This window comes from Maylandia zebra, linkage group LG18, assembly GCF_041146795.1.
Source record: "Maylandia zebra isolate NMK-2024a linkage group LG18, Mzebra_GT3a, whole genome shotgun sequence".
NCBI lineage: Eukaryota > Metazoa > Chordata > Actinopteri > Cichliformes > Cichlidae > Maylandia > Maylandia zebra.
The window spans coordinates 18,818,569-18,841,477 of NC_135184.1; the positions used below are offsets into that span (position 1 = coordinate 18,818,569).

Genomic DNA, 22,909 nt, shown 5'->3' on the forward strand with positions numbered 1-22,909 from the left:
CTCTGTGTTATCCTCGTGATGGGCTGGCGACCTGTGCGTCCTGCTGGGATAGACTCTGATGCCTCCCCGCAACCCTAAGTTGGATAAGCGGTGGATGGATGGAGTGTTTCAAGAGATGTGTCACAGTTATCAAAAGTAGTCAGTCAATTAATTGCTACAGCTTACAGTTTTGAAGCCTGCAAGATGAATTTTTAAACAGCTACATCATTTCTTCTACAGTTTTTGTGCCTAAATTTGAAAGAAAAAAATCAAAACTACTTTCAAGTGCCAAGTCTCCAGTGTACTATGAGTAGGTTTATATCAATATAGAAAGAACTGTGTGGGTGGAAATAGCCCTTTCTAAGACAGAGAGCAAATAGTATGGGTTCACATGTAATTGGACCCCTGGTTACTGAACGTTTCTTTTTCCAGGGGACTTGTATTCGAACAGAGCCTTTGTGGCTGACCTTGTCTCCTAAACAGATCCTTCTGACGTTAGAGAGCCAAAACAGATATTCAGATTCAGGATGCTTGTTTTTTGGGTATGTCTGTGTGTGTTTGCGTTTCCGTGTGTCGATCTGTCAGCTGACGCAGCACGAGTCTCTAGTGGCGCTGTTTGACAATCGGACATGGTGCCGTCAGGGTGTGGCGGAAGAGTTTGACTACATCAGCCACCACCATGCCTGGAAACACCCCCAGGTCAACGTCTTCATCACGCTCATCCTCTTCACTGTTATGAAGGTAGGCGACGTGAAAGGCTTTTATGCACTGAAATCAAACCGGCGACGCTTTCAAACTTACTGTGACAAGTAGTTCTTGTCGATTACCTTTAGTGTCATTGAGAGCTTGGCAGAGGTCACAGCAGTGTCTCCTGCCTCTTCGTCTAATCCCAAACTCACTCTGTGATAATATCAGGGCTCTGGGAGGGTCAGACAATCAGATGTGGGACTGTTTTCTCTTTTCATAATTAATGATAGTATTTCAAGACTTCATCTGTATGTCTAATCTTGGTGCCTTGTAAGAGTTTCAGAGATGGTTAAGTCTGTAAAACTCTGTCTCCCTCTTTCAGTTCTGGATGTCTGCTGTGGCCACCACCATGCCCGTTCCATGCGGAGCCTTCATGCCTGTTTTTCTTATTGGTGAATTAAACCTCTTTCTCTTTTTTAAATGATTTCCACTGCCCTGGTGAACCTTAAACTAATGTTCTTGCTGTATTGGTGTGCAGGTGCAGCCTTTGGCAGACTTGTTGGTGAGATCATGGCAACCATGTTTCCTGATGGTATACATGCTGCAGGCAGCGTGTATCCCATAGTTCCTGGTGGTTATGCTGTAGTTGGTGAGTGACTCTATTTCTATATCGATGTTTGTTTTGAGATTTAATTAGATTAATTACATAGTTTCTTTTTGTGGGGATCCTGTAGTATTAGAATGTATCACAGCTGGAAAAGTCGTCACTGTTTTTACTACTTTATCAGTTTGGTCAGAAGATTGTTTCTAATATTACTTGTACTATGACTCTGTTCTGAAACGTACAAAGCCAGTGTTGGGGAGAGCAGCAGAAAGATTAATTGCTGAGTGTTTCAATTTGCTGTTTTAATTTTTGTACAATTAGCAGTACTGAGCAAAAGTTTTAAGCCACCCATCATTTCTTTACGTTTCACTTCCCAGCAGCCAGACTTTTATGCCATTTTTTTTAAAAAGTTGTCTTGAGCAATAGTTCTCCAAGTTTCTGTTTTTCTTTGGATTTCGGCTTTTACCCTCATTTTCAGTCCAGTCCTTGTACCTGACTGTGAGGATTGTTTTGGGGTTGTTTTTTCGCTTAACATTGACCTATGATTCATTCAAGCGTTAAACAAAGTAGCTAACTCAATGAATGAACTCATTTTCTGTCTAAAGGTAACAGACAATTTATCAAAGAATCAAATTTAAATTGTCTCTTTAGGCACTTTGTTACTAGGAAAACAAGAAAAAAACAATTTTTTTTTAGTTAGTTTATTTAGTTCCGTGATAAATTCCCAAACTAACTGCGTTTGATAGCTATAGCATAGTAATTTTGCTCAAACAGGGTGATTCCCAAAGAGCTATTGCCTGAAAATTTGGCATATCTCACCATAAGTGTGTCCATAAAAGGAAGCTGGACAAGTTGAGAAAAAAGGGAAGTAGTGGCAGGCACAAAAAAATCTACAGCAGATGAACAGTCTCTGAAAATAGGAAAAGATCCAGCAAACATCTGTCACAGGACCTGAGAGATGCATCTGACTCTTTGGGTGATCCATCTGCTGTTCACTGAAGGCTCATTAGAAATGGTCTCAGTGGAAGGATGGCTGTCTTGAGGAAAGGAAATGGAGAGAAAAGGCTGAGGTATGCAAAATTACAGAGCAACTTTACTGAAAAATCAGGTGTTATGGAGTGATGAACCCAGATTTGAATATATGTATGGTGAAAGTCAGGAAAGTGATACAACACAGTGTGTCTGAAGCCATCTGGAGGCACTGTCATGATTTAGTGCTGCGTCTGACAGGTTTATTTTTTTAGTATGAAAACGATCCCAAACACACTGCCAGTACAATAAAATCATACCTGATGGAAAAACACACAGTAGAACTCAACATTGTAGAAATGGTGTGAGATCATCTTGACAGAGAGCAAAATAAAAGGCAGCCAACATTCAAAGAAGAGCTTTAAATGCCCTTCAGGAAGCCTTAAAAGCTGTTCCTGTTTTAAAAATTACAAAAGGCTTGCCTAAGAGAGTTCAGGCTATGATGAAGAAGAAAGGTGTTCACACAAAATGTTGACTCATTATTACAATTGACTCTCATTAGAATTGTATAAACTCAGATTTTGCCTTATATTCTGTATATACATGTAAATTTAAACTTTTTCTGTGGATCAGACACTCCATCTTTGCCATTTTGCTCCATGTAAATGGCTTCAAGGAGACTGACAGATATAAAAGATTTTCCCTTCATTCACAGGTGCTGCTGCTCTGTCTGGAGCGGTCACCCACACTGTATCCACAGCGGTCATAGTGTTCGAGCTGACCGGTCAGATCTCACACATCCTGCCTGTGATGATCGCTGTGATCCTGGCCAACGCCGTGGCCCAGGCGCTCCAACCATCGCTGTACGACTCCATCATTCGCATCAAGAAGCTCCCTTATCTGCCTGAGCTGGGGATGGGACATCATGAGTGAGTCTGCTGATGCTGATGCTGCTTTCCTCTTTTGCAGTGATTCTGCACCTTTTTTCACTTTTTTTATTCCATTTCCTCTTCATCTTCCTTTCGCTTATCTTCCCGTTCATTTCCTTCCCTTATGTTTGCAGGTGTCTCATTAACCTCTATCTTCTCCTCCATGTTTCAGGAAGTATAATATCCGTGTGGAGGACATCATGGTCAGAGATGTGCGCTACATCACTCTTAACTCTTCCTATCGGGATCTGCAAGAGATGTTAATGACAGGTCAGCTCAAAACGCTGGCCCTGGTTGAATCCAGAGGTAAGAGCATACACAGTATGGGTATGAGCTCATCACTGTGCTTGTGCCTCCTAATTAATTACAAGGTCCCATTAAGAGACATGTCAATGCATTCAGCACAAAGTTATGACTTATTCTAAGCCAGAGGCAACTCACATCAGCAGTACTACAGCACTAAAAAGTCCCAGACGATACCGACCTCTCTTGTCTGATTTTCTTTTTAATATGTGCTTTTTTTGTTTGTTTTCACAGCCCCTAACTAATAATTTTACTCCTCCCTTGCCATTGCCTATCCCGTGCCCTTCCTTCTCCCTCAGACTCCATGATCCTGCTGGGCTCCATAGAGCGTTTGCAGCTCCAGTCGCTGCTTTCGCTTCAGCTGTCACGCCAGCGGAGGCTGGAGTACCTCCGCCAGCTGGCGCAGGACAACGGCACGCACGATCACCTGCCCAGTCTTACCAGTGACAGCACCCCCAGCTCTCCCTGCACCCACACCCACCTCAACTCCTCGACCAATTCCAGTGCTCGCCAAGCGGTCCGCTTCTTGGTGAGCACTCAACAGGTGTGAGGCGTCCGGGGGCGCCAGGGCTGGGCTGGGGCGAAGTCTGGATTGGGTTGGGGTTGTAGCAGTAGACTAAAAGTGGATCAGCATGTGTGAAGCATGTAGCAGTAGGTAAAGGCACAGATGGAGTTTTTGGACAGCTGTTGTGGTAAGTGCTTACAAGCTGTGTGAATGTACTTCATTTGTATTTTAACATTAAAATGTGTCTTCTGTGTCTCTGTCGTCTGTGCCCTTACCTGTGCTGTCCTGTTCGTTTACGTGCATGTGTATTCGTCCTTTGTGTGTCTCCCTCGTTTTTGTTTTTGTCCTTTTTTTCCTGCGTTAATGTATTTTCCGTGTAGATCTCCACAGAGGAGTCTTCATCCTTCAGCCCAGTGGTTTCCAATGTTCAGCTTCCTCTGAAATCTGCCCTGAAAACCGTGTCTGCCATCAGTGACACAGAGACGCCAAACAGTATGTATTTTACAAAAACAAATAAATTAAAGATCAGAGTTTAGATTCAAATGTACTAAACCTTTTTTTTTGTCCCCTCTCTGAGGCTCTCAGACCCTTTCCTGTGCTGACCAAGACAAGGAGCTGCTGGAGGTGAGGAGAAGCAGAGATGTTATAGATGCATGAGTGCGAGTGTCCTTTAAGAGTGCGACATGCACTGTACGAGCGGGGATGTGTGCGCTCTCTCAGTCCTCACATATATCGTCCACCTCGTCGTCCTCCTGCTGCTGACAGGCAGGATCCACCCACAGACAGCAGGGTTTTCCTGTGTAATCTCATGCTGTGGTCGAAGCTTTTTGTATAAAACCTCTATGAATCATTGCACCCTCACCGCACAGCACATCCACTGCTGGTCAAACGGGTTTTTTTTAACATCCTACATTTTAGCATTTCTTTTTTCTTTTCTTTTTTTTAGTTTTATTTAAAGCGGTCATGGCGTCATGCAGTGTGGTTTAAAAAAATGTTTCTTATCTCTTTTCAACACCTTTCAGCACAGTTCAGTTCTCAGCCACTACATATCAGAGGCTTAAACTAAGACAATTTACCATTTTAATAAAAATATTGGTTTATTTTGAATTTGAAGGCAGCAACACATCTCAAAAAAGTTGGGACAGAGTCACGTTTTCCACTGTGCAGCATCCTCTCTTCTTTTAACAACAGTCTGTAAACATCTGGGAACTGAGGAGATCAGCTGCAGGACGATTTTACAAGTGTTGTCCCATTCGTGTCTGATTGAAGATTCCAGATTCTCAACAGTCCTGCATCTTCTATATCATATTTAACTGTCTGACATCAGGCAGATCAATTCAGCACTCAGACTCTTCTACTATGAAGTTGTAATACATGCAGGATGCAGTTGAGCATTGAATTACTGAAATATTTAAGGCCTTCCCTCAAACCCTCATCTAGATGTTGCTCTAAAATCTGTACACACCTTGATATGTACAAGTTGTACATCAGCTCTAAGGCACCTCAATACCATCAGAAATGCAGAGGTTTGAATTGAGAGCTGATAGCTGGGTTCACGTCTTCCAACAATAATTTCCAATTTCAAATCGTATGATCACTTTTTTCCACTTTGTCTGAGTCCATTTTAAATGAGCTTTGGTTCAGAGGAGACAGCAGCAGTTTGGGATCATGTCCACATATGGCTTCTTCTTTGCTGTTTGGGAAGTGTTCCTCAATTTAAACATTTGATGTATTTTCTGTGTTGTGAATAAAATTTGGGTGTATGAGATTTGCACATTTCAAAATTAGAAATTATGATTGTAGATTAAAAATTAGCATTGCCCCCAGAAAAAAACCCAAAAAGTGGAAAAAAACTGACCTCCGTGTCATATCTTTGTTATTATGTTACTCACCTTAGAGGCTGGCAGCCTGTCCACACTGTAGCCTTCCGCTCGGACCAAGACGGTAGGCTCCAGCCTTCCTGTGACACTAAATCGGATAAACATTTAAAATACAGATGCACGGATGGACAAAGAAAAGAAATGTAGAACAGGTATTACAAAAAAAACCCCACAACCTTTTGTAGAGACACTTGACTGACACTCATGTAGGCCCTAATAGGCAGGTTGTGTTGACAAATGTAACCATAGTATCTGAACCCTGAAATAATTGCCAGAAAATTCAAGTTACTTTGAAAATAAAAAACTTTATTGAATCTTCTGACAATTTTTTTGCCAAATAAAATGATGGAGATGATGTAGAAGTCTCAAAAACTCACAAAAATGGGATAAAGTCTTTTCTTTTTTTTTATCCAACCATTTGAAGAAGCAGCCATTTGTTCATTAAAGAAGCTGATTCAATAAGACATTTGCTCTCAGCTGCAAAGCTCCTAAAGGGATGACACGAGATATTAAAATACTAAAATATAAGATGTTCAAGCTCCTTTTTTCTGGCAGTGCATCATATTGTATTAACCGTTGGGCTTCTTGTACAGCTTCTGTGCCCTCACCTCCATCTGTGGTGTAGTAATTATACCCTTTCAGCAACATTGTGCTCTCATCACAAAGACTTCTCCCAGCAGAAGTCAGACTGGGCTCCAATGTTGCAGTGGTGCGATGTTAAAGGGGAAAAACTGTCCGCTTCCACTGACGCTGTGTTAATGTTGTGCTGTGTTGATGCCTTCTCTCCCCGGCTGGAAGAGCCCGGCTGGGCCGGCTCCTTCTGAAAAAAGAAAGCCCAAGCCCAAACGTGTGAGGATCTCCATGGCGGTAAGATTGTCTGCCGCCTAGAGACTGTTGCTTAGTAACCGTTGCCTTGCGACACACACGTAGTGAGTGCTGGACCAAAATATTTGTGGTGCACAAACCAGAGCATTAGAGTGCTTTAGCAGAGAGAGCGAGAGAAAGTGTGTGTGTTTTAGAGAGGTGTGAATGTCTGTCAGTGTTTCATCAGCTTTCACTCGGGTCTGAATGCCTGGTCTGTGCGACTGTGTGTGTGTTTTTTATTTAAAGGTGGTTGATTCTCTGAGTTTTATTGTTGTTGTCAGTGTAATTTTCGGGATTCTGGCTGCACAGAGATCAATAAACCAAAGTTTTCCTTCAGCCTCGTATTCTCATAGACTGGTAGATATAAATGCTGCACTGGTTTACAGCCTGTGTCTTTACCATACTACACTGAAGCAAACACATGTATACTAGGTTTTCAATCAGGTGTTGCGTTTTGAACATTTACTTTGTATAAATCTGTTTGTTGAAGCAATGAATGAATAACTGAATGTTGGCTTTTTAGGACTCTACCGAGGTGGAAGACTGCATGACCCCCTCAGAGGTGAGCCCTACACTAACAAAAGATTTAACATATGAAATGAGCTTTCTTTGGATTCAGAGTTTAGAGGTTGCAGTGTCCTCCTTAATGCAGATAACAGAGTGGGAGGAGCAGCAGCTTGACGAACCGGTGGATTTCAAGAACTGCAAGATTGATCCGGCACCCTTCCAGCTGGTGGAGCAAACATCTCTGCATAAGGTGCAATATAAACAAACAACTAGCAACACAAATGAAATACAAATTTTAACTATAAATCACACACACAAAAAATGTGCAGACATTATGCTCCTTCAGTTGCATTAGCACGATGCTTTTAAAATATTACGTCAGTGTGAGCTCAACACAACCCTTTAATGCCAGCTTCTGGTTTTGTCTCGCTCCTCTTCTGCGCAAACAGTGGTAAGTGTCGTAATGCTGCTCACTTCTGCTGAATACATTTTCTCTGACACCACCAGGACTTTATAGTAGAAGCTTGCATTGGTCACTGGAGGATCAGTTTCACAGCGTAGAAAACTGAATGAAAAAATGCAAAAAAAATAAATAAAACAAAGCAAACCATGCAAGTGGTCATAATGGGTCTTCAAGGGATCTAAAAATAGCAGCTGTGCCAGAAGCTGTCTGGACAGGCATGAGAAGATGACCTTTGCGGGCATATAAAGTTTAAATCAGGTATGCCTTTTATGGGCCGACCTTTTTCATTACGCCTCATAAAATGAAAATGGTCCCTTTAGTCACAGACTAATATGCAGAACAAGTCACTAACACTGATGTTAGAAAATCCATGAACCCACTCTTTTTTTCTTGTTTCTTGAAAGGCTCCATACAAATCTAAGTTTCTAGTTTTTGATGTGCTCATTCTCTTCCCTCTTGTATGAAAACACAGACAGTATGGTGCTCATTTATTATGTATTCTTTTCATCTTCCTTATATCACTGTATATAATCAGAAGGCAGAAACGGCTTCTCATGAACAGCAAACAAATTAATATTAAAAATACAGACTTATTGTTCTTCTTTTGGATTTTTGGACTTTCATTGTATAAGTAAATGGGCTGGTTCTTGTGTAGTGCTCTTCTGCTCGAACACAAAGCGCTTTATGTAACATGTCTGAATCAACCGAGCACTTTATTTTCTGTCTTAAGTGCATTCTAGCTAACATTCACGCTTAGATGAACCCATCGAGATCAACATGTTGCACAAAGATGGCACATAGAGATCGAACCACCAACCTTCTGAGTAGTAAATGAGCTCTCTCAAAGACAGCTATGTGCACTGTATATGAGCTTATTATAGTAAGATTATTATTATTTAATAATGAAAAGCACTTTGAATGAATGTGTGCTGATTGCTAAGTTCAAACTCTAAACTGCTGCTCCCATGAAATCAGCCCTTTAATGGTCCAACCCAACACATTTATCTTGAAGGTCAGGAGCGTTATACCAAATTAACCACAGCACCCATGAGCTTACCTGGTTTTACCTGAAGACTGTTGCTTCGATTCCTTAATCTCCTTTCCGAATACCTGTGATTGTCATGCATCATAAATCACAGCGAGCTGTGGTTAGTTGGTTCAGTTTTATGACTCTGGCACCGTCTTGTCTGACACAGTGTCCATGTTGAAAAGGGAGAAACATGATGCAGTTTCTATAACCCAGATCCAAAATGCATGTGAACTCCCTTTGAGTCTGTATCCAGGGCATGACCCACCTTTTCTCCTCCTCCACAGACTCACACCATCTTCTCTCTCCTTGGTCTGGACCACGCCTATGTGACCAGCATGGGACGACTGGTTGGAGTGGTTTCTCTCAAAGAGGTCTGCAATTCTGTCTGATGAAAGCTGTTTTATTTATATGTTATATGTTCCACCTCTCCTCTTTCTTCACCTCTTTTCTTGGCTCTCCTTCCTGTCTTTCTTTTTTTTTCGGGCTGACCGCATCTCCAGCTGCGTAAGGCCATCGAAGGCTCAGTGACAGTGACTGGAGTGAAAGTGCGCCCTCCGCTGGCCAGTTTCCGTGACAGTGGGAACACCACAAATGTATCCGAGGTAACTGAACTTCACAAGCTGTGCATCCGCCACAGGGGGCTCTCTTTGCCACGGGAACCCAACCCTCCAAATGTGGAGGATCAGCCAGATCTCCAGTACAAAGAGATCCCTGTCAACTTTTCGGACGAAACAAACGTGCAGTTCGAAGCCAGCCCCGGCGACATCACAAATCCCTCGTCAGAGCTGCCGCTCCAGGAAAGCCCCTCGTTCACAGAGGATCAGTCTGAGTTTACTTTTGACTGCAGCCCCTCCCACACCGAGGAATCGGAGCTGGCCTGTGACTTTGACCCCTCCAACCAAACTCCTGAGCCAGACGAAATGGAGCAAGAGGAGGCGCCTCCGTCTCTAAACAACAGCCAATCCGAACCTGGGGGGGAGGGTAGCACAGGCCACACTGAGGATCAGTCAGAATGATCAGATCCACACTGTCGCCTCATGAATGTTGACGTTTCTTACATTTGTTGGGGTCACACTCACCTCCAAGTCCAGCCTAGATACTCGTGGTATGACAGTGAGCGAGTGCTTGAAAGATATATGAGGGATAAAGCTGGTTTTGTTTTATGTTTTTAATGCTGACAGCTAATCTCCTGGAAGGACCAAAAGTAGCACTTTCTGACCAAAAGAGTCAATATTTACAGGGTATAAAATTCAAATATCAGGATTTTTGGTTTTAAAATGTTGCTCTGCTACGCCTGCGGAAGACAATGAAGTTGAATCCACAATTTGTAAACTGGTTTCTCCATCCATACAAACATACAAACATACATACATGTGAAACCAAGAACACAGCACTCAGTAACAGATTGGTGCCCGTGAGCATACCCTGAATAATCTCCGTTCTGAGCTAATAACGACCATATTTTACAAAAAGAGTCTCATATTATATTATAGATAATCTGTAGCTAGCAATTGACCCAAAGAGTCATCAGAAACTTTGGGAAAGGGTCACTTTCACATAGACTATAGACTACACTATACTACACTATTCTGGTGGTCTTGCTGCCACCAGAGGAGTCGCCCCCTGCTGGCCTTCATAAAGAATGCCAAGTCTGATTAGAGGGCTCAGGGGGTAGGAATGAAAGGGCTCTTTGTAGTCTTTTCTGCTGTGTTAAGCTGGATTTATGGTCCAGTAGCATTGGCTTTAATTTTTCTCCCCTTCTTGTTCTTCTTTTCTTTATTTCAGCTCCTTTTTGTTAGATGCCAGCTGCTGGACAAAGAGTTTATACACATACGTGCATCCAGCTGTCAACTTGCAGCTGGTTGTAGTTGGAGATGATGAGTTTGACCTCCTCATCTTCCTCTCTTGCCTCTCTCTAGCTCCTCTTTCACTCCTCCAGTTCTTTTAATCAGTGTTTCTCTTCTCCTCCTTTTTTACCTCCTTCATAATCCATGACGGCTTGTCGCCTCCTCTTTGAAGCTCACTTCTAGAGCATCACAAGTGTTTATCTGGGGTTGTCTACTCCTTCTCAGCTCCTTGTCTAATTGATTGTGGTCAAGGGTCTAAGCAAGAGCTTTACTGAGTCTATACTTGTTTTTTCTTTTTCTTTTTCGTGCTTTAAAAGAGCTCAACTTTTTTATTTGAGCTCTTCTCTGAGTCGTCTCACTTGCTGCTTTTGCCCATCTTCCACAAGGCCAGTCTGCTCCTTTTGAGATCTGTTTCCCTCCTTGAGACACTTTATCTCTATGATGGCAGAGCAGAGGCCATCTCTCAGTCCCTGCACAGCTGAGTTTTGAGGGGAGTTGGTCAGTGTGCTATTTCACACTGAAGCTGCTCTCTTTAAACTGCATTAGCCCAAATCCCTTAAAGATTCAAACATACTTATCATTAAAGTCCAGGCACACAAACATTAAAATGGCCAATAGGATCCTTTTTCTCATCTTATTTTATTGCACAAAGTACAATGAGGACGAGGATGAAATCACAGAAAAAAAAGATTTAGGAAGGTTTGTGGAAAAAAAAAATGTGAAAAAGGGGGGTGAGTCTCATCTGTGACTGCTGCTTCTGCACTTCCCTTTAGGGCTGAACATTTCCTTTTTTTGTGTGTTTTGTTGGTTTGAGGCAACAACACTTGGTTTATGCTAAAAGCAAACAAAGAAAACAACTTTGGATTAAAATACACAATTTACAAAAATACAATGATGCTTAAGGGATACAGAGTGCTTTCACATGTAATGCCTCAGCGTCAGTACATGTGACTGTAGGGAAGAGTAGGGACTAAGGTTGTTCTCTATGGACAGCCCTCATTACAGTAAAAGTCATCAGGGAGCAAAAATGTACTTTATTTATTCATTTATTTTAGCTATGGCATCACATCTGTCACCCGCCTGTCTGTCCATCTACAGGTCATAGGAATCGCTCCGACGACGACAGTATTAGTCAGGTTTTGTTTCATTTAACTCTGATTGAGAATGCTACTGTTCCTGGATATTCCACAATCAACTGTAAGTGGTTTTATTGCAAAGTGGAAGTGTTTAGCAACCACAGGAACTCAGTCCCAAAGTGTCAGAGTGAGGTCAAAGAGCTCCAGTCCTCCTCTGGCATTAATATTTTTCAATTCAATTCAAATTTATTTATATAGCACAAAATCACAACAACAGTCACCTCAAGGTGCTTTATATTGTAAGGGAGACCCTACAATAATGCACACAGAGAAAAACCCAACAATTATATGATTGTGAGGAAGCATGAGCAAGCACTTTGATGACAGTGGGAAGGAAAAACTCCCTTTTAACAGGAAGAAACCTCCAGCAGAACCAGGCTCAGGGAGGGGCCATCTGCTGCAACCGGTTGGGGTGAGAGAAGGAAAACAGGATAAAGACATGCTGTGGAAGATCAGCACAAAAACTGTGCACTGGGAGCTTCATGGTGTCACAATGTGCTATGTGGCAGGCAGGATGACGGACTCAAGACAGAGAAATAAACTTAAAATGGCAACTTTTATCCTGGAAAAAAACTAACATTAAATACAAAACTAAACTAGAAACAGGAAGCAAGAAACTTCAATTAAAAAACAAACCAGAAACTGTAAACTTGGTTATGGCTGGAAAGACGGCGGGGAAACGCAAAGCATAATGAAGATATGATGCAAGAAAGAGCAAAGGAAAACACAGGGCTTATATACACAGAGGGATAACGAGGGAATGAGACACAGGAGGAGAGCACAGCTGGGAGTAATCAGGCCTAACAAGACAAAGGAAGCAAAGCAGAATACAATGACAAAAGACAGACTGTCAAAGTAAAACAAGAAGTATAACACAGAGACACGGACTTGACAGAGGCTGAGACAGAGGCATGAACTGTAGTACAGGGGGGAAAAAAAGCACAGAGAAGACATAACACAGACACAGGGAGGGCATACTGTCTGAAACTAGAACAACAAAATATAACCTCAAGAGAACGGAAACCATGAATAACAAATAATCAAAAAATCTAAATTAAATACAAAACACTGGGTCACACCCAGGACTATGACACATGACATGGGTTTTCATAGACCAGCAGCTCCTGTATGTGTGGTGTGTAGGGGCCCAATGCTTTTGTCCACATAGTGGACACTAAATATCATTAATTAGTAGGGATGGGTATCGAAAACCACTGTTTCAATTCCTTGGAGTTGTTTGCCATTTTTGGAAACGATTCCCTTATCGATTCCAGTCACCACGTTGCGGAGCGTCATTTGCCTGGCAGGAAACACGGCGCGTAAGCGGCTCAAACACTCAAAAGTTTGGTTATACTTTACAAGAACGGATGACAACAGGGCAACTTGCAATACTTGCAAAGTAGATACTTCATTTAAGGGAGGAAACACTACGAATATGCAAAAGCATTTGCTCACAAAACACGTGATAACCTTAAATGAATGTCATGTTTTTAATTCCGCTCCGGACTCGTGAATCTCAACCCAGCAGCAGCGGTAACGTTTGCACGTCCTCTCCCGTTAATGCGGCAGGTAAATAATCAACTAACAGTGCATATTATGTTAGCGCGATCTGCCTTGTTACAAAACCTGCCATTACTGCGCATTTAGGTGATCATGATGAGACAGACAGACAGAGTCTGGCTCAGATGCTGGCAGTTGTCGCTGCAGTCTACCGTTAGCGTCTCCTTTCAGGCCAGGATAGACGAACGTCACAGAGCAGTGTCTAAGTTTGTGGTAAAAGGCTTGAACCCATTTGCCACAGCAGATGCCCCTAATTTTCGGTAAGTGAATGTGTTTAATTGTAGGCAGGGACATTACTGGATATTCTTGTGTAATTGCTACAGAATCATTTATGTTATACTTTGTTATTGCTACAGAAGAATATTTATTTTATTATTTTACATTTACAATTTTTTTTCCTGGTGACCCTGTGACACCCCATTGAAGAGCCGTAGGCTGTGGATCTCTTAAGATGTCATTGTTGGGTTTGTAAGGCCATGTTACTCCTAAGTTTCTATCTTGTTCAAAGAGAAGATATAAAACAAAGTTCTAAGCTAATCGAACTTAGTGTTCTCCTTTTTTAAAAAGAATCGATAAGAGAATCGATAAAGAATCGAATCGTTAAACAGAATCGAAAATGGAATCGGAATCGTGAAAATCTTATCAATACCCATCCCTATTAATTAGTCACATTTAACATGAATTACCAGTTGTAATTCAAGTAAAAATAATTTTAATGAGGTAAATGATAAAACTCAACAGTAGCAAACACTACATGCAGAGGTTAACTGCATGAACCAGTAGTCTGATAAAAAAAACCACATAAACTGCTATCCTGTAATATCATCATGTTACGCCGGTGCATTATTGGTTAGGATTATTTTTAGCGTGGATTAAATACATTTACATGGCCAGAGAGGTGTGTGAGGGATATAACTCCTGTTGACTATAATAGAGGAACACCCCCACCCCAGCCCCCTGAGCAAGAATGGTTTTCTAACGCAGCTTGTTTTTAGATAACATTACAAAAACGTAGTGAATAATAAAGAAATCGTATTAGAAGCTATGTACCGTTTCTGATAGATAGATTAGGAAGCGTGTGGTGGAAACTACAACTGCCTCTATTGTAATAGAGAATCACGTCCAGCAGTACAACTCTGTGGTTCATTAAGTTTCCAGACCCACTAACCTACTTCCAACACCACAGGCTGCTTTTGTCAAGTAAGATGGTGTTAGTTTGGTCTTTTTTCTGGGATTTGTTGACAGCAAAAACACAGAACACCACCTCCAGCTTTATCTTTTATGTGTGTGTGATATGTGTGCATATATATGTGTGTGTGTGTGTGTATGTGTGTGCGAGAGTGCAACTTTCTTTGCCACACTCAAATCTGGATCAGACTCGTAACTTTTGGGTCTTCATGCCAAATCAACATCCTGTAAACATGATGCCAAACATTACAAGGACAGAAATGAGTGACGTACGATTAACTGCGAGTGGAAAAATCAAAACAATAAGAGAAAGCACAGAAAAACAAAGAACATTTCTAATGAGCACACGATGGTATGACTTCAAACAACTACCTATTCACTAGCGGTGGGTTTATATATCCGAGGGTCATAATGTTAAGACGTATTGCGGTGTTGTTTTATGTGTTTCGGTGATAGGCAATAAATTTACATTAACAATGCAGTAAAGGTTCAGACTACATTATTTATAACACTCTGCTGTCCTGTCAGAGCTTCATGTTGCAGCATATCATGAGGTTTGGGCGGGTTTTTTCTTCTTCTTTTTCTGCTATTAAATACTGGTTGCATCAGCCCCCGGTAGTCCACAATGAGCTGGGAACTATAAACACATCGACAAAGGCAGCTTCCAAATGTCCACCAAGCTTTAGTACAGGGCTCTAAAGAACAGTGAAGCACATTGTAATTACCATGACTATAATTTAATGCACGTGTAGCCTTGTCTGGCTTAATAAGGGCAATGCAGACTGAACTGCCTCTACATTCGTGTCTAGCGATGAAGGAACAACGCTTTGGCTCTGAGTTACAGGAATATACTGGCTGTTGTATAGAGAACACACACACACACACACATTTATACGTATAATACACACATATACCGTACCGTACGTGGCCTGTAGATATTAAACATCACGATATGTTACCACGTGTCTTTATGACATTTACTCCAGCCTGACCTCTAATGCAGCGTTGAGAAATGTAACTACTGTCTGAAGCCCGTGACACCCACAAGTCCCCCCCAAAAAAGGAAAAAAAACCTTGTAGAGCTACAAGCGTGTGTGTGAGTCCTTGTTACGACCTTCAAATGTTTTTTTTTTTCTCCTTGCAGGCATCTGTGCAGAGATTTTATTAATGTCTTAACTTTTTTTTCTTGTTTGCATTTAGGAATGTGAAGTAGTGCTTGCCATATAAGATTAATTATAAAGGAGTTAAACTTAGAGAGTGTATAAGCTCATTTGCAGCGTATCTAGTTAAGCAATAAGTCTGTAGTATCTCCCTTTATATGGCACTGGCCTGTATATGCTTTGTATATATATATATGAAAGAGTTACGCACATGCTATTGTACATAGGAGAATTATGCATTTGCAGTCAACAGCCATTGTTATTTTTCAGAGGACATGAACTTGTTTTTGTACATGAGTGAATGATTAAATTTAAAGGGAAAAAAAAACTGCATTTGAAGGGTAAACGAGCAGTCATGTTTCTTTCTTGCTTTTTGGATTGCGGAGAAAAAATAAAACAACAACAAAGTATATTCTTTCAAAAACTCATATTTATATATGCAAGACATTCAGGCATTCAATATCAAACAGAGCCCAACCCACGTGACACAGCGTGACCCAGAGGAAACAACACTAGAAAATATCCATAGAAAACCAATGCAATAGCAACACATGACTGTTCACACACACACAAAAAATAAACGTACAAAACTTAGTGAACAACAGCATTACATTCTGATTGAACTCTCTCAACATATTGACTGTTTACAGCAGCGATAAACAGTGGAGCAAGATCAGTATGAAAGGCTTGGAGGATGAGAGACAGGAGACAGAATGAGTGGAGGAGGAAGGAGAAGAGGAGGAGGAGGAGAGGTGTAAGGATGAAGCATAATATCCAGAATCAACACAGACTCAAGGGGACAAAAAGGTGGACGACACATCACATCAAATACTCTTTTTTTCCTTCTGCTTCTTCTCTCTCTTCTTCTTCCTCATCGAATGACGCCACCCCGGAAGACGCCCGGTCCGAGAAAAAGCTCCTGGGGCTGCAGTGCCACACCCGGACCTCGTGAAACACGCTGCCTTCCTCTTCCTCCTCGTCTTCCTCGTCCTCCTCTCCAGGAGACTCGGAGTGAGAGGTGGAGTAGCAGGAGTCAAACCTGCTGCTCCTGCACCTCGGCCTCCACTCGGGCTTGCTGTGGATGCACACTTCGCTGCGGTGCTCCTGCAAAGGAGCCGGCTGCTCCTCGAGGCTATCCAGCCTCTCCTCCTCTTCCTCCTCCTCCTCCAGGCACGTACTCATGGAGTCGCTGGGCAAAGTGGGTGAGTTGCTTTGTGATGACTGTGGGGCATTTTCAGTTGCTAGCCTGCCACAGGGCAGGCTGCTGTTGTGGGAGCCCAGGGGACCACCGGATGGTGGCGTCTCAGTCCGGTCCACCCCGGGCGGTGCTCCAGAGGTGGAACTGTAGATGGTGGCTTCTGAAGGAGGAACAAAGAGTCAGAAGAGCGGGAAGTGGATTCACCGATGAGGTGACAGGGTGCAAAGATGAGATGTTTGATGTAGAATGATGCAAAGTTGGATACCTGAGTTTTGGCTGGATACCGTGTGAGTCTGTCCGCTGATGTGGGAGTCTTCATCATTGAAATCTTCCTCATCATCGTCATCCACAGATGCCCAAGCACGTAGCTTAGCCTCCGCGATGGCAAACTGCTCGGCCACTCCTAGCAGGAAAACAGGTCCAACAAATGAAGCTAGATTAAGGTGGCTGTAATGTCATTTCAAACTCTAAACTGTGTATTTACTAATGTTGTCTGCAATACGGTGAGAAAAAAAGTGAATCATCTTGCTTATCTTTATCTCACAACATCTTATACGGGACAGAAACAAAGTGAGTATTCTAGTGATGACGTGGACCAGCTGATAGCTCAGCTTATACTCATACTGCAAGCCACATTGCAACCCATGGTCCTCTTCATGCCATGTCTATTAAGTTGTTTGCATGACCAGGATTCTTGCTGCCTCTCTCTGCCTACGCCCTTTCACATACACATGTTAAAGTGCAGCGAGGTCCCACAACACAACAAATATAAATTACTGCAGATGGAAGCAACAATCTTCTCTGGATGTTAATGGTCCAGGCAATACAAAAGGGAGGGGGGAGGAGTAAAGGTGAATTTCTATCCTCCTATTATTTGCTAATTTACCTGAGTGTGACATTGTCTGAGTCATCTCTGCCACCGATGTGTCACTATGAGCCTTAAATAAGAGCGTCAAATCAGAATTCCCAGGGTTACCTATTCAAACGGCTTGAAAAAATGACCCATAAAAAAGAAACTAACACATAGTTTTCTGCTTTTACTTAAAGTGACCCAAAAAATTCATTACAGAAAATAATTTCATTCAATTTAATATTATCATAACACAGCTAATTGTTTAAGTTCGCGAGCTTCGCTGTGTGGCATACGCAGCTGCATATCAGTCAGCCTCTCTCTCTCTCTCTTTCTCTCTCGATCAATCCACACCGATGGCACTGGTGCCACAGATGATGAGTCACAGCAAAACAACAGGAGCTGCTGTAACATTGGTGGCCAGTGAAGTGATTGGGGAGAGTATCTAACAGGCCACCATCTGCTGCCAAGACAAGCCGTCACCCAGGAGACACGATGGTGGGCGGAGCAAACCGCTAACATGCAGGAGTTTTAGGGCATTAGATGCATGACAGAAGGTGAGAGAAAGCCAGATGAGAGGATGCATGTTCCCACACACACACACAAAAAAAATTACAGCTAATTATCCTGTATGTGTGTTCTCGAATAGCATTTTAATCTGAATATCAAACATTCTGCTGGCCGAGAGGTCAGAAGGTCAAAGAAGTCAGTACCTGCAGCAAAACGAGCCTCCTTCTCCCCTTCAGTCAGATTGCAGTAGGAGCTGAACTGGGAGTGTGCGGCCAGTGAAGGAGCTGCAGGTTTAGGCCAACCTTTCCACTCGATGAGGTGAGCGACCCGGCCCTGAGCCAGCGAGGTGGGCTTTGTCATGTGGTCTCTCACTGCCTGAGAGATACCTGGACGGGGGAGAGGTAAAGGCCAGGGTTTCATGTTTAAATTCACAGCATATAGATGATAACGAGGCTAGTGCTAGAAAGATCATCACCATTCAAGGAGGATCTGGCAAGCGCTGCAAACTCATGAATGCCGGCAGATTTCCGTGAGTCTGCTGGAGATTTTCCGGACTTTGGAATCATTTCAATCTCCTCAAATTTCACCTGTAAAACAAAATTATTAGTTTTTAGAAAGAAAAACTAGATTTGTGCGCCACATTCAGAATTAGTCTGCCATTTCAGTATTCCCGCACTTGTTTATATTGTACAGCTTTTATTACAGATGACACCAAATCTGGCGCACAGACCGAGTTCAAGAAATAAAACCTCTTGATTTTCCTACCTCTTCCTCTGTTTTTGTCTCCATTCTTTCTCTACTCCTGGACCTCAGCTTCATCGTGGACGTGCAGAGATGGTATCACGGCACAGCGCACAAACGACTAAAAGTCACAGCTTGCGTTCACTGGTTTAAACCACCAGCCAGACAAGCAAACATCAATGGCCTACATTTACCGCACAGATGCTAAAGCCACGATAAGCCTGTGCAACCGGTTAGAATGGTTGGGGTGGAGGGAGGCGAGCGCAATTGCGGCAGTTTCCATGCGTCTGAGCAAACATATGGCGTGTGACCAGCACGGGTAAGCAGCTCCAGCTGGGCCTCTTCATTGCAAAGCTGCAGATTAAAATGATAGCGCTACCTAACTAACTCCACAACAAACACACATGGCCACACTGAGCAGATGTGATGGGTCAGCAAAATCTACAATGTGGCTTACAGTAGCCGGAGCACAAGATGGATTTGTAATATGTTGTGTTTTCAGGCCATCTGACTAGCAGGAAAGGAAACTGTGAGCACGTGCATGAGTGGACAGATATCCTTAAGCAGATTGACCTCCAAAGCGGCTAAGAAAGACGAGGCCCCTGACAGCATTTAAAAGCTCACACTGAAGTCAGCCATGAAAGTAAATGTGTGTCAGAGGCAAACAGGTGGGTAGGGACTCTGGGAGGACGTGATATGAAGGTGCAACCAGCTCTGTTCAGAGGAAAGCTTCAGCTGTTAAACACCCGTGAGACGTCACTCATGCTGAAGGCTGATAAACACAACACATGTCCAGCATGTACAGCTCAGAGCGGCTCCCTCCAGCGAGACCGACAGCTCGCCTCTTTAATCATGCAGGCACAATAAATCTACAGCTTTTACTTGAACCTGAATATCAAAGGCAGCCACTGCTGCAAATGTGGATTAGGACATATGGAAATTAAGCCTTGACTACAAATGGAGACGTGTCCAAAACTGCCTGTGACGTGAGTTTTTGTCCTGCAGTTTTCCCTAATCTGTTCTTTCCTTTAATAATTTAAAAGAAACTGAAACTGTCAGGGAACATTAAGAGTCTGAACAAGATTAAAGGGTACTCATTAAGAGTTCCCTTATATTTCTGTCAGAAATGTAACAGTGTAACAGTTTCAAACTCAGATCAGAACATGTGAGTGTGAGCCAAACGCCTCACCTACCTGCTCAAACCTTGTGTCTGCAAGGGGCAGATAGATAAGTGTCTTAAATGGGAGGGGCAAAGACTAAAACTACTTGTTTCAGAGTGAATGTACTGTGCAGGAGAAATAAGGGATATTTTGAACCATGCAAAGCGACTCTAGTAGAATTCTGGGATCAAAATATGGTCTCTTATTCTTATTTAAATCTTATTTCCTATCCCATTAATCAGCTCAAACTTATTATGGGAACCTCTAAAAAGGGTGCAGGGTAATAGACGATGATCACATCTCTTCATTTGCTTTAAATGTCTGCAGTTTTACTATTTTAATATTCGTCAGCCCACAGGCGACCACAGAAAAATGTAACCTTCAATAAACTTAATGAGCAACTATTTGTGATTTTAAAAAAAAATCCGTTTTTGTTTCTATTCAATAATAAATAATAATAACAGAAGAAAATAAATGATTTAAAAACATCACACTTGCATTTGTAAATCTTGTGTTTCATTCTTTTTTCCCCCAACCAGTGCACCTGCATATAATTTGGCCTCTCTGGAGCAGTTAATTACGTGAGGTGCTTTTAAGCGTGCGCGCACACACACGCAAACACACATCCCCACCCCCCTTTTTAATTTTTTTTAATTTTTACATCTGACAAATGCTGCTAATTAGCACCTATGATAATAACAGCCACATGTGTAACTGCGCTTCTAATTAACTCGCTCTAGGCCTTTTTCCCCCCTCACGAGGTGTTTGGATTGTTTTGTCCACTCCCTGCAGAGGCAGACCAGTTTGCGACTTCCTGACATTAACATATGCGTGACTAAACATATACAACAGGGCTGATGTGTCGTCTGAGACCTCCAGAGACACTGATTGTGACTTAGGGGACCAACAAGTGGGATCGAGCTAAGCCAGCGTGTCTGCAGCCAAACATCTTCAGCTCGGAGGAAGCTGCAGTGCTCATATGTGAGGAGGGTTTTTTTCTTCTTCTGGAAATGGTGCATTCAAGCAACAGAAGCGGAACGCTGATGGCTGAATAAAACATCACCCCGCCATTGATGACAGATTACGCAGAAAATAACGCAGGAGAAGTGCGGATGCTGCAGCAGCAGGTCCCCGGGAATCTCTGAAGTCTCCATCTGCATACCAATAGCTCCATACCCGCATCGGGTAAACACCAACAGCACCTGCCATTTATCTGCACCTCTACCGCTCTATCGGGGTTCGTGTGGTCGGAATCGTTCCCCGCACAGCCACTCTCGGTACCTACCTGTAAGTCGGACCGCGGCGGCTCGTCATAATGCCTGTAACGTCTCCAATCCGATCAACAGATGTCACCGCGCTGTTCGTCCTCCAGCTGCAGGGTCTGCAGTAGAGCATTAAAGCGACGCTGACGGCGGAAACATCTTCCCAACTCCAGCATCAGCTACATCTCCGACACAGACGGACGCACCATTTGTTGCTCGCTATGTGGGTTACATAGGCTGTCCGAATGTCTCCCGATGGCAAGCGTCATCAACGCAAGGCGGTGTCATTGCACCCGCCCCCCTCCATGCAGCCAAGAAGACACAGCAACCTGCAGCTTCAGTCTTTCCTAGAAACCGCACGTTTTTAATCCCCTTTCGTCTAAGGCACCAGCAGTACGCACGCAGGACGGATGTGTTGAAATTTACTTACTGCAGTAAAAATAAAAAAGGGGGTGATCGTTCCAAAAAACGGGTTTCCGTCACGAGTTTGACCTTATTTGTCCAGTTTTGTGAGCGACAAGATGAACAAATCAGACTTTTAAAAAAAAAGAGCAAAAGAAAAACATTAAAACCGTGATTCGAGGTTAAAGGTCAAAACCGTGCAACCTCCGACAGTGAACTCTCTAAACATTTAATAAAAGGTCCATTCATTTGCATTATAATTCATTTACAATGTGTTTATATGGCATCATATCCTGATTTGGACAAGGCCTCGACAATAGTCACAACGACATATAACCCGATATCTTCTTATAGTTTATGTAGATTGACACTTTAAAATAAAAGTGCATCATCTGTTACTCTGAAAATCAATTTGTAACATCGGGGTTTAAGTCAGGAAATGTATATTTTAAAATATACATTGGCACAGATTCAAAGTGCTGGAAACATTCCTCATTGATTTCGGTTAGCACTGACATGCTGGCATCACAGAGGTGCTGCAGATCCATGATGCAAATCTCCAGATCCACCACATCCCAAGGGTACTCTTTTGGATTGAGATCTGGTGACTGAGTACAGCGAGCTCATCGTCACATTCACAAAGCCAGTTTGTGATGATATGAGCTTTGTGCGTGGTTCTACTGGAACCAGCCATCACACTTTTCTGTTGCACCGTTGTTTCTGCTTCATTCTGTTCTGTCTGGTGTTGGACCGTTTTTGGTTTTTTGCAGCTTTTGCACACCTGCACTTTATTATGTAGTCCTGTGTTTATTGTCTGTTATACGTCGCACCATGGTCTTGGAGGACCGTTGTCCTGTTTCACTGTGTACTGCACATGGTTGGAATGACAATAAAGCCACTTGCCCTGACCGGACGACGGGTACACTGTGGTCATCTAAGGATGAACACGGTCAGTAACAATACTCAGACTGTGGTGTTGAAGTCATTCTCAGTTGGTACTAAGGCACTTTTCCCATATTTGTAGGTCTGCATGGACAAATCTTCAAAACTAGAAACTGATTGCAATATGGATCAGTAAAACCACAGTGGAGGGACTCGTTTTTCATCTCATCAAACACGTTTTGCTGTCACACACATTGACCCTGTGTTAACTTACACGTGACAAAAACAAAAAT

The 22,909-nt window shown here is 42.6% G+C and overlaps 2 protein-coding genes and 1 long non-coding RNA gene across 9 annotated transcripts in view; 1 reads left to right on the forward strand and 2 right to left on the reverse strand.

Annotated features, from left to right (window-relative positions):
* Positions 1-16,013, forward strand: part of clcn2a (chloride channel, voltage-sensitive 2a) — a 62,483-nt gene extending 46,470 nt beyond the window's left edge. For 3 of the 5 annotated variants that reach the window (XM_023154602.2, XM_023154600.3, XM_004542686.3), the window contains exons 13-25: positions 565-720; positions 1,049-1,118; positions 1,205-1,315; positions 2,955-3,168; positions 3,341-3,474; positions 3,771-4,015; positions 4,357-4,468; positions 4,554-4,600; positions 6,655-6,723; positions 7,244-7,282; positions 7,373-7,477; positions 9,005-9,091; positions 9,221-16,013. In XM_023154602.2, coding sequence (XP_023010370.1) covers positions 565-720; positions 1,049-1,118; positions 1,205-1,315; positions 2,955-3,168; positions 3,341-3,474; positions 3,771-4,015; positions 4,357-4,468; positions 4,554-4,600; positions 6,655-6,723; positions 7,244-7,282; positions 7,373-7,477; positions 9,005-9,091; positions 9,221-9,736 — 1,905 coding nt within the window. In that variant the 3' untranslated portion in view covers positions 9,737-16,013. The remainder of the gene's footprint in view (positions 1-564; positions 721-1,048; positions 1,119-1,204; positions 1,316-2,954; positions 3,169-3,340; positions 3,475-3,770; positions 4,016-4,356; positions 4,469-4,553; positions 4,601-6,654; positions 6,724-7,243; positions 7,283-7,372; positions 7,478-9,004; positions 9,092-9,220) is intronic. The other 2 variants (XM_023154601.3, XM_024806000.2) reach the window with 2 other exon arrangements.
* On the reverse strand, positions 3,161-6,770 carry LOC143413720 (uncharacterized). Of its 2 annotated transcripts, XR_013094332.1 has the most exons (5): positions 6,465-6,770; positions 5,869-5,944; positions 4,530-4,594; positions 4,252-4,425; positions 3,161-3,416 (listed from the first exon to the last, which is right to left on the reverse strand). It is a non-coding gene; the product is annotated as an uncharacterized LOC143413720 (long non-coding RNA). The 2 variants fall into 2 exon arrangements; XR_013094331.1 differs by lacking the exon at positions 6,465-6,770 and having other exon boundaries at positions 4,530-4,591; positions 5,869-6,317.
* An 8-nt stretch (positions 16,014-16,021) lies between the features above and the next one.
* fam131aa (family with sequence similarity 131 member Aa) lies at positions 16,022-21,638 on the reverse strand. Of its 2 annotated transcripts, none has more exons than XM_004542684.5 (5): positions 21,356-21,638; positions 18,645-18,756; positions 18,373-18,555; positions 17,075-17,212; positions 16,022-16,969 (listed from the first exon to the last, which is right to left on the reverse strand). In XM_004542684.5, the coding sequence occupies exons 2-5, from the start codon at positions 18,733-18,735 to the stop codon at positions 16,431-16,433; spliced, it is 951 nt and encodes a 316-aa protein (XP_004542741.3). In that variant the 5' UTR covers positions 18,736-18,756; positions 21,356-21,638; the 3' UTR covers positions 16,022-16,430. The 2 variants fall into 2 exon arrangements, with proteins under 2 accessions (XP_004542741.3, XP_004542740.3); XM_004542683.5 differs by lacking the exon at positions 21,356-21,638 and adding an exon at positions 18,935-20,632.
* Positions 21,639-22,909: the final 1,271 nt, after the last annotated feature.